Raw genomic sequence first — 11,289 nt, 5'->3', positions numbered from 1 at the left:
AGAGATACGATCAATGTTAACCCATGATTCATGTGTTACATGACTAGATAAACAGTGGATATTTATCAATAGGCCTGTGGTCATATCCTGATAAACATAATGGAATTTACCACTTTGTTCTGTTACAGAGATAATTAGCATATTCTTTTAGGCAACGGAGAGTCCAAGTGCAAGTCCTGAGGCTATTTTATCTGGGGGTCTGGTTTTCCATTGGTATGCTATCTCTATAGACACCGGACACAAAGTTCAGAGTCCACTGGGAGGGTGACCATGCGTGTAGCCTAATGTTCGCAACCTGGCCTAAGATGGAGTCCAGCTCTTTCTGTTTCCTCCTTCAATCCCACTTGTTGTTGCTTTCTATATCTAATAATAAACTTTGTACTTGCATTTACAGTCCTTGCCTCTGTTGAGAAATGTATGTTTCACTGGGGGCAAGATCCAAGGAAAATTAGCTTCTAGCCTCTAGCCCTTGCTGGTCTGGTGAACAGGATTCATCAAGGCTACCCAGGTTCATTTCCTGGGCAGGAAATCAAGATCTTGCTTCACACCACCACTAAGGCTGCCTCTCTGAAATCATCTTTTTGCCTCACAAACATGCAGATGGTCTCTCATCCAGGTCTCCCATCCAATAAATACACAGCCCTGTCCAGAGCCTGGCTGAGCCAGGAGCCTGAGAGCGGCCAGGTGTCAAGGGCAGTCAGATAAAGCACAGCCCTAAATGGAAGAGGTAAGCCTGTAATCACTTGCTGTGGTGATGTAAATAAGAAGCCACAATCCAGGAAGCAGGGGCTGCGCCATTGCATTTTCCCGAAGTTCATGTGGATCAGCACAGACGTGGGGTCATAACAGTGTTGCAGGGAAGAGTCGGTTCTGACTCCAGGTGGGAACTGTTTCTTTGACTTGATTTTCATTGCCTTTGCTCTTAGAATCACACATAATGGCCCACCTCAGAGAACCCTGCCTGTCTGCCGGACTGTTAAAGTGCCTTCCTTCATTCAACTCACAGAGAGATTATCCGACCCTGCCCACCTGTAAAATGTTGCAAGAAAGAAGAGATTAACACATCCCTTCCACAGGCTGGCCATCCCAGAGATGTTTTGCGAGACGCGCCTCTTTTTCCTCCACGTCCTCACTGCCTCTCCCTGTCTGTCCTGCTTTTTTATTTTAATTCCTCACCTCTTCTCTCTCTGGTTTTATAAGACAACCTGGCCTCCAGATCCTGACAAGATGGTTATTTTGAGACATTAATCTCAAAATCTTCTTGGTCAGCTTTCCAAATAGTCGTATTCCTTGCCTCAGCACCTCATCTCTCAGATTTAGTGGCCTGTCACTTGGGGAGCTTGAACTCAGTATCATCACTGTTGAGGGAGCACCGAACAAAACTCTCCAGCAGTTTGATGAACTCTGGGGTTGCGGAAGGGTGAACTGTGGAAAGACCTGGATCCTGAGGACTTGAACTTGCCTTCCCCTCCCCCTAGCCGCAAGGAGGCCTGGAGTGCCTGAAGTGCCTGAAGAGGGCCTGGCCTGCCTGAGGCGTCAGAGTAGGAGACCTGGGAATGAAGCCACTGGCAAGGAATGTAACAGTGTGAAAGAGCTAAAGTTAGTTTTATTTTATCTCTCTTGTCTCTAAGTCTGCAATCTTTCCAGCATACCTTTTATCATCCACTGTAGCTTCTTGAACTTTCCTTTGAACTGGATTTACTATTCTGCTAGTTTCTTCATTAAGGAGTTAAATTAATCTTTGTCACGTGTTTCTTATACATGCATATGACAGGCATATTTTAACCTTGTCATGGTTTTACTGTGACAGTAGTAGTGTTGGGGGGGATTGGAAGTGAGGAATGAGACCCCAGGCTGAGGGTGCCCTTAGACTATCTCAAGAATCCTGCTGGGTGAGTAAGGACCTGACCCAAGACTATAGCAGGGAAAACAGGTGAGGAAGGTATGGACAGGGCAGATGCTGAAGTGGAACAACCTGTGGGTGTTGGTCAGTCAATCAGTTCAGTCACTCAGTCATGTCTGACTTTGTGACCCAGTGGACTGCAGCATGCCAGGCCTCCCTGTCCATCACCAACTCCCCGAGTTTGCTCAAACCCATGTCCATCGAGTCGGTGATGCCATCCAACCATCTCATCCTCTGTCGTCCCCTTCTCCTCCAGTCTTCAATCTTTCCTAGCTTCAGGGTCTTTTCCAGAGAGTCAGTTCTTCGCATCAGGTGGCCAAAGTATTGGAGTTTCAGCTTTAGCATCATTCCTTCCAAAGAACACCCAGGACTGATCTCCTTTAGAATGGACGGGTTGGATCTCCTTGCAGTCCAAGGGACTCTCAAGAGTCTTCTCCAAAACCACAGTTCAAAAGCATCAATTCTTCGGCGCTCAGCCTTCTTACTATCTCTTGCTTCTGTTAGGTCCACATGGTTTCTGTCCTTTATTGTGCCCATCTTTGCATGAATGTTCCCTTGATATCTCTGATTTTCTTGAAGAGATCTCTAGTCTTTCCCATTCTGTTTTTTTCCTCTATTTCTTTGCATTGATCACTGAAAAAGGCTTTCTTATCTCTCCTTGCTATTCTTGGAAACTCTGCATTCAAATGGGAATATCTTTCCTTTTCTCCTTTGCCTTTAGCTTCTCTTCTTTTCCCAGCTATTTGTAAGGCCTCCTCAGACAAGCATTTTGCCTTTTTGCATTTCTTTTTCTTGGGGATGGTCTTGATCACTGCCTCTTGTACAACGTCATGAACCTCCATCCACAGTTTTTCAGACATTATTTTAAATTTCACATATTAGTGATATAATGTATTATCCTTCTCTTTTGGACTTCACTTAGTATGATAATCTCTAGGTGCATCTACATTACTGCAAATGTCACTATTTCATTACTTTTTTATGGCTGAGTAATATTCTACTATGTGTGTGTATGTGTGTGTGTGTGTGTGTGTGTGTGTGTGTGTGTATGCATATGATACCTTTTCTCTCTCCCTTTATCTGCTGTTAGATCCCTAGGCTGCTTCCATGTCTTGGCTATTGTAAATAGTGCTTCTATGAACATTGTGGTACATGCATCTTTTCAAATCAACAGTTTTCATTTTTTCCAGATATATATCCAGGAATGGGATTGCTGGATAATATGGTGGCTCTATTTTTAGATTTTTAAGGAACCTCCATACTGTTGTCAATAGTGGCAGTGTAACAGGAGGGAAAGGGGCAGAGCACAACTTTTGAAAGAATGACATAGCCCAAGGACACAACATAAACTGATTAGAATCAAATGGGACCAAGTTGGCGGACAAGACTAGACCTTGATCCTCAATCAGCAAGTGAATGACACACTCAGAGGTGCCTTAACAGTTCCAAGCCACTGTTAAAAGAGCAAGGAGTGGGCGGTGGACCAAACCCTGGAAATCTCTGCCTCTTCCCCAAAATAGTTGGAAAAATCCTCCCACTCGTTAGCATGTGAAATTACCCAGCCTATAAAAACTAACCAGGCCAAATTTCGGGGCTGTACTCACCCTCTGCGATGGCCTGCACTCTGTCTGTGTAGTGTGCTTCTCTCTGTATCTGAATAAATCCACTTCTTACCTATCACTTTGTCTCTCTGAATTTTTTCTGCGATGACACATCAAGAACCTGAGTTTCATTAGGTCCTGAAACCAGGTACCGTGGGTTTTGGCTGGGTTTGAGTCCCAGCCATGTGGGTTTGGGTCGCTTTGGCTGGGTTCGAGCCCCGGCACATGGGTTCAAGTTCCAATCTGTGGTAAATGGTTTCAGCAGCACCAACCTACATCCCCACCAACAATGCGGTAGGGTTCCTTTTCTCTACACCCTCTCCAGCACTTATTTATAGCCTTTTTGATGATGGCTATTCTGAGAGGTGCGAGGTGATACCTCATTGCCGTTTTGATTTGCATTTCCCTGATAATCAGTGATGTTAAACATCTTTTCCTGTGTCTGTTGGCCATCTGTATATCTTCTTTGGAGAAATGTTTATCAGGTCTTTTGCCTATTTTTTGATTAGGTTGTTTGGTTTTTTGTTACTGAGTTGTATAAGCTGTTTGTATATTTTAGAAATTAAGCCCTCGTTGGTTGCATTGTTTGGAAATATTTTCTCGCATTTCATAGGTTGCCTTTTTGTTTTGTTCATGCACAATCAGGATTTTTAAAGTTTTACAGCTTTAGGTAAAACTGTTTTGATAGACTGGAATGTATTAGAATTTTTTAAAAATCCAGGTGTTCACAAAGTGACATAACAGATCAAATACAGTCATTGGGTGATAAGAAGAAACGTAGTGTTTCTGGTTCTGCCCTTAAATTTAATCACAGATTATGTACTCTGTTTAATGTCCGTTTTACTGTCTAGACTATAAAACTCTCTGAGGAAACATTCCTTGTGTTAGTCACTATTGTATATTCCCAAGGCTCTATACAGTGTTGGGCATGTGGTTGGCCTTCAGATATTATGTATAAGATGAATAAAGAAGCGCATAAAATTTTCTTAAAACGCCCCTCCAGCCTCAAATATGAAAAGCACTCAGAAGTATTGGGTGCATTTCTTCCTTTCTTTATAAGTGGGGTGGTAAGGCACAGAGAATGAAACACAGCAACAAGAGAAAAACACCCCAGGGTAAACATCTCTTGATTACACATTTGTAGACTGTCAACATAGGAAGAGACTTACCCCCAGCCCACTTCTCCCTCTGGCTTCTTAATGACTACTGGCCACCTCTTCCCATGACTCAGCCAGCAGGACCTCAGTAACGCAAGCTCTCTTAATTCTTAAAATGGTAAAGCATGGTAGGAAAGAAAGTCCGCAAATGAAGAAACCACGTTATGAATTCCGGTGCCAAGAATAAAGACTGTAAATCAGATTATGAATACACCGGAGACCAGGAATCATCTTGCTCTCTTGGTGCAGGACTTGAATGATTTCTTTGGCCACTGTTCACCCTCCAAGATTACCAAGGACTTGCCTGTTCCATTCTAGTGTTTTTTCCAGAGCTTCTGTTATGAGACTCAAGAGTTGATATATTCTTAGGCTTCCTAGGCCCTCCAAAAGGGGAGTTAGCTGCCTTTTCATATGCTATCTCATCACAGCACTTACTGTGCCATCTTCCCCACTAGACTAGAAGCTGAGGCTGCCAGGAACTGAATTTTGTTTTGTTATCCCCTCTATCCAGCTGTGCTGTGCTATACTTAGTCCTCAGTTGTATCCGACTCTTTGTGACCCCATGGACTGCAGCCCACCAGGCACTTCTGTCCATGAGGATTCTCCAGGCAGGAATGCTGAAGTGGGTTGCCGTGCTCTCTTCCAAGCCCAGGGATCAAACCCAGGTCTCCTGCGTTGCAGGAGGATTCTTTATCAGCTGAGCCACCAAGGAAGCCCAAGAACACTGGAGCGGGTAGCCTACACCTTCTCCAGGGTATCTTCCTGACCCAGGAATTGAACCAGGATAGCCTGCAGTGCAGGCAGATTCTTTACCAGCTGAAATACCAGAGAGCCCCAAATAGGTATTTAGTTGATGCTCAAAAAACACTGCTTAGGTAAATGAATAAATGATCTTTTACCCACTGCTCTATTCTGAAATCTGCTCTTTCCCTTTCAACTTATTTACTGTTTACTGTTTGCCTTCCCCTACCAGAAAATAAGATCCATAGAACACAGACTGCTGAGTTTCACTCCTTAATGAATTTTCAATACCTAGAACCCTGCTTAGAACTGACAACTCAGACATGGTAAATGTCAATAATATCTGTTGAATGGATGTGTGGAAAGGTAGACTTCCTCCTTTGGCCCATACCATCCTGTCTTTTTATGATATCACCATATTTTTCTCTGATGCTGATCTCAGTAAGTTAATGTTCAATAACGCTGTGATGTGGGTGAGCACTGACAGCTCTGGCTTCCTGAGTTAAATGGTCATTTGCAGCTGAATGGTGACTGGAGGGGGAATCACAGGAATGCTGTCTCCAGGAAGGAGGCAGTGATGGTTGGCACAGGTGGCCTGTGGACTTTGTCCAGGACCAGGAGAACCATGCCTTGAGGCTATTTGTGCTCTGTGCTCTTTATAATGTTTTTGGTTTTAATATTTTTATTTATTTGGCTGCGGCAGGTCTTAGTTGTGGCACGAGAGACCAGCACGTAGGATCTTTAGCAACAGCATGCGAGAGCTTCAGGCCAAGCATACAAACCCTTAGTGGTGGCAGGTATGATCTAGTTCCTGGCAAGGGATTGAACCCAGGCCCCCTGCGTTGGGAACGCAGTCTTAGCCACTGGACCACCTGGGAAGTCCTCTGTGCTCGTGACTTCCATGTCACACTCACCTCCCTTTCACCAGAATTCAGCTCTTAATGATAAACAGACAATGGCTTATAATAATCACTAGCTTTATTTCCTTAGGAGATAATTTCCTTTTGTCACAACTCTTCTATTTCAAATCTATTTTTCCTGTCACTAATGAAAAGATAACAATCACATTCCCATTAAGGAAAACGGATATAGGGTAAAAGTCACCGTTCCAACACAAGTATGGTCGGAATTTAATTTTTCCCCTTTCCTTTTTCCCCCCAAGAGTATATGATATATGCTTATCTAGTTTGTGTTCTGTGTTTTTCACTTAACATTGTATCATGCTTATAACAGAAGGATCTGTCCATGCTATGAGACCTCATAACCATCTACTTAAATATACTCTACACATTGAAGGATGTTCAAATACATTATTCATTTCACTGTCAGATATGCCAAGCAAAGTCATCTAAAGAATTTGAAAGATAAAAACTCAAGGAACCTAAATATTTTTGACTGTTAAATGTCAAGCTTAAAAAAATAAACCTCTGGAATTCCCTGTCAGTCCAGTGCTTAGGACTCTGCACCGCACTTCCACAGCAAGGTACAGGGGTTCATCCCCTGGTTGGGGACCTAAGATCCCACATGCCACACAGTACGACCAAAAAAAAAAAAATCTCTAAAAGTATATGGAGGGCAACACATGAAAAATGGTCAAGATCATTCATGTTCAAGGAAATGTTCCCCAGTACATTCCAGCTAGAAAGGGAAAGTTAAAAAGATCAGCAATGTCAAGTGCTGACAAGAATGCAGAATAGCTAGAATTTTCATACATCATTAGTGAGATTAGCAAATGGTATAGCCACTGAGAAAATAGTGTGATAATTTCTTACAAAGTTAACCATGCATTTGCCATGACTTAGCAATTCCAATGCTGGGCATCTACCCAAGAGAAATGAGAGCATATGTCTGCTAGACCCCTATGTGAATATTTACAGCATCTTAACTTGTAACAGCTAAAAAGTAGAAACAGCTCAAATGTCCAACTGGTGAATGGATATACAGAGTATGGTACATCTGCACAAAGAAATGGGCCTCCTGGGTGGCTCCATGGTAGAGAATCTGCCTGCCAGTGCAGGAGACTTGGGTTCAATCCCTGGGTCAGAAAGAGCCTCTGCAGGAGGAAATGGCAACCCACTCCAGTATTCTTGCCTGAGAAATCTCATGGACATAGGAGCCCGAAGGGCTACAGTCCATGGGGTCACAAAAGAGTCAGACATGACTTAGCCACCAAACAACAAAATAACAACAAATACTCCTCATTAATAAAAAGCAAAGAATTACTGAAAAATGCAACAACAGGATGGATCATAAAACATTATGCCATTGTGAAGTCAGACACAGAAGGCTGCTCCCAACTGTTTTTACTCAAACACTTCTGACACTAAATGTGTGGGTGATTTTCACACCAACAACCCCTTTGCCAATTCTCCAGACACCAAGTGGGTGTCCTACAGTTCAATTCAATTCTGACATAAAGTACCCAGAGTTAGCATCAGATTCCACAGATTTAAAGGCTTAGTCTCAGGAGACTGCCTTCACTTCAGATTCCATTCTCAAGTCCCAGGTTGCCACCCGTACTTGTGACCAATCAGCTATAAATTGGGAGTTCCCATGACTCATTTGTCAAGGTTGATAATTTGCTAGAATGGATCACTGAACTCAGGGAAACACTTTGTTTACATGCAGTGATTTATTATAAAGTATACATTTCAGAACAGCCAGATGGAAGAGATTCATAGGGCAAAATATGGAGGGGAGGAGTGGCAGGGAGCTTCCATACCTTAGCTGGGCACACTACTCTCCCAGTACCTTAGGGTACTCACCAGCCAGGAAGCTCTCTGTAGTTTAGGGGGTTTCATTACATAGGTGTGATCGATTATTTTATTGGACATTAATAATTGAACTCAGTTTTCAGTCCGTCTCCCCTCCCCAGAGGTCAGGGGAAGGGGCTGAAAGAGCCAACCTTCTAATCATGCCTTGGCCTTTCTAGAGACTAGCCCCCATCGTGAAGTTAGGAAGCGTGTCTCCAGCCACCAGTCACTTAATTAGCATGGAAAAGATACTCTTATCACTTCCAAGGTTCCAAGGGTTCTAGGAGCTGTATACCAGGACCTGAGGATAAAGATCAAATATATGCTATCATGCCACAGTTACATACTATGTCATTCCATACAGACTTCCCAGGTGGCACAGTGGTAAAGAATCTGCCTGTCAATGCAGGAGATGCAAGAGATAAGAATTGGGTGGGGCAGATCCCCTGGAGGAGGGCATGGCAACCCACTCCAGAGAATCCCATGGACACAGGAGAGAGTCGACACTACTGAGCATTCAGGCATAGGGGAAGCAGGTACCAGGTGCTTTAGTTAAGGAGAGGATTGACTGCAAAGGAGCAGAAGGGAATTATCTGGGCTGTTCGAAATGTTCTACATTGGAATGGTAGTTATTTGACAAAAGAACTTTGTCAAAATTCATTATACTTTATAAAAGGAGTGTGAACAGTATATAAACATACCTTAATAAATATGACTTCAAATAAAAGCTATTTCCTTCTGTCACCTTTTGCAAATGTCCCTTGCCCCTAAAAAGTGTGACTGTAAGTGGGTGTAAAGGAAGGAATAAAAGTTCATCAGTGAACAGCTGGTCTGACTTCCACACAAGTGTCCACTGTCCACGGTAAGCACCAAGAGCAGAACATGATTCAGTAGTATTCTTCATACATCTTTGGGCCAAAGCTTCTGTTCCTCCCTGATTTCAGCCTCAGAGTTCCTCCTCTTTTGGTCCTTCTGCTGTGCCTTTCAGTTCTGGAGACTGAGTAGCTTGAATAACTTCCTTTGGTTGCATCTCTTTACTTTCCTTTTTCTGTTTCTCTTCTGCCTTTTGTTCTTCAGCCTCAAGTCGGTAATTGATGCCCAGGCCGATGAAGAGATAGATGCCAGAGACAATAAGGATTATGCCACATGCCCAATATGTGTATTTATAGTCTCCATATATGTCATTGAGACGACCTAAGGATGTCCAAAAAAAAAAGTTATGTGGGTAAACAATTATACCCTTTCCCAAATAAAGGTTAAGGATCCTTTCAAAGAGCCTATAAATGGCAAATTAGTCTAAAAAGAAACTGCTCAAAATTGTATGATCTTTTGTTTATGATGTAACACTGATTTTAGGGTGTCCCTGCACATTCTGTTATCTTTAGCAACTTGAAAATAATTAAATCTTGGCAAATTTGAATGGAGAAAGTCCTGGAGATCACTTAGAATCAATTCTCTCAATATCCAATGGAAAAATTTGCTCAAAAGAGGTTTAGGAGTCTTGACCAAGGCCACAGAGCTAATTCCAGTCTCCCAGGCCAATGCACTCTTTCTGACATCAGCATTTCCCAAAGAGCATTCCTGGGAACGCTCACCCTCTGCTAAAACATTAACTAACAGCCATACTTTCCACCATTCTAACCTCAAAACAGGAAGATTCTATCATCATTCCCACTGTATAACATAAAAACTGAAGTACAGAAACTTTAAGGAAGTCATCCACGGTCACAAAGCTTTAAGTGAAACAAGTTGGCTTTAAACCCAGGGAGTCTGACTCTGAGGCGTGCACCCATAACTTCTTTGCTTCAGGCTACCTCCCTAACATTTGCACAGTCAAGTAAATTTGGAAATGACATATCATAGTCTTTTCTATTCAAGTTTTTATGAGGTCTGATATTAAAGAAACTTATTTAATCCTCGTTATAGTAAAATTTATTAGCAACTCATCAAACTAGTATTAAGAAATAAACTTTGGAAAACTTGACACATATAAAGGCTATCATAACCAACTCAAATATGATTCCATATGGTTTTCCAATGCAGGGCATCACTCACTCAGCAATACTTAGTTTCTATATATACAGCCCTGGGTCTGCTAAGCCCTGAGTGGAGAGACAGCAAAGGCGATAACAGTTCAGTGGAGAAGAGAAATGTTAATCCAATAACCACACAGACTGTGACCAGTGCTACAGGTGTGTTTGAAGGCAGATAATAGGGGTTTGGGGCTAGCAAGGAGGGTCAGGAAGGCTTTTTTAAAGTGTAAACTTAACCAAGACTTACAGGAGGATAAGAGTTAATCTAAGAGAAAGGAGATGGGAAAAGGATCCGGGCAGAGAACAGCCAGTGCCAAGGCAGGTGGTATGGGGAAACACCAGGTGTGAGAGGGGACCACAGAGAGCAAACTGGGTGGTAGGAAATGAGTCTGGAGAAGGTGGGCCAGGCCATGCAGGAACCAGGAGCCATAGTAGGGAATTTCATCTTCACCCTAAGAACGCGGGAAGCAACTGGAGTGTCCTAAGAGACTGGAGAACAGCTAGAGTGGATATGGGTAAAGTTAGAAGGCTACTGATAGAAGATCAGAGACCAGGATAAGAGCAGTAGTAGTGATGGAGGAAAAAATGAACGGGTTAGAAAGAGATTTAAGAAGCAAAAAAGAACAGGATTTGAAACCTCCTTGGATATACTGGGTTGGCCAAAAAAGTTCATTTGTGTTTCTGTAAGAGCTTATGGAGGAGAGAAGGTGGAAAAGTTTTGACAGGTCAGCAGTGGGTCTTTCATTATGTGTCCTTCTTAACTTTATAGTGCATAATCTCAAAAACATGCATCACATCCAGAAGTCCAAATTATTGTTGTATGTTGTATTACCGATAATTTAAAAATGTAAACTGCTTAGCACTGACTGAGAGAATAATACCTCAGGTTTTATGGTCACTTCTTAGCTATGTGATCCTGGGCAAGTTATTTCACTTTCAAAAGCCTCTATTTCTTTAAAGTGGGAACAATAATAGTCTGACATCATAGTCTTGCAATATATGACAGAATATAGAAATGATTAGGACAGTCCCTGGTATACTGTGAGCCCGCATCTGCTACCTACTGTTATTATTTTAAATATTACTTTTGAAACAAATTCC

At 42.5% G+C, this 11,289-nt stretch overlaps 1 protein-coding gene across 1 annotated transcript in view; it reads right to left on the bottom strand.

Moving 5' to 3' along the window:
• Nucleotides 1-8,015: 8,015 nt before the first annotated feature.
• Nucleotides 8,016-11,289, bottom strand: part of LOC109555916 (monocarboxylate transporter 1-like) — a 33,655-nt gene continuing 30,381 nt past the window's right edge. Inside the window, exon 5 of the mRNA XM_019956797.2 lies at nucleotides 8,016-9,349. Within this exon, the coding sequence (XP_019812356.2) occupies nucleotides 9,102-9,349 (248 nt within the window). The 3' untranslated portion in view covers nucleotides 8,016-9,101. The remainder of the gene's footprint in view (nucleotides 9,350-11,289) is intronic.

Source organism: Bos indicus, chromosome 3 (genome assembly GCF_029378745.1).
Source record: "Bos indicus isolate NIAB-ARS_2022 breed Sahiwal x Tharparkar chromosome 3, NIAB-ARS_B.indTharparkar_mat_pri_1.0, whole genome shotgun sequence".
In the NCBI taxonomy this organism is placed as follows: Eukaryota; Metazoa; Chordata; class Mammalia; order Artiodactyla; family Bovidae; genus Bos; species Bos indicus.
Note: the sequence above shows the minus strand (reverse complement) of the source record. Positions and strands in the feature narration are given on the sequence as shown.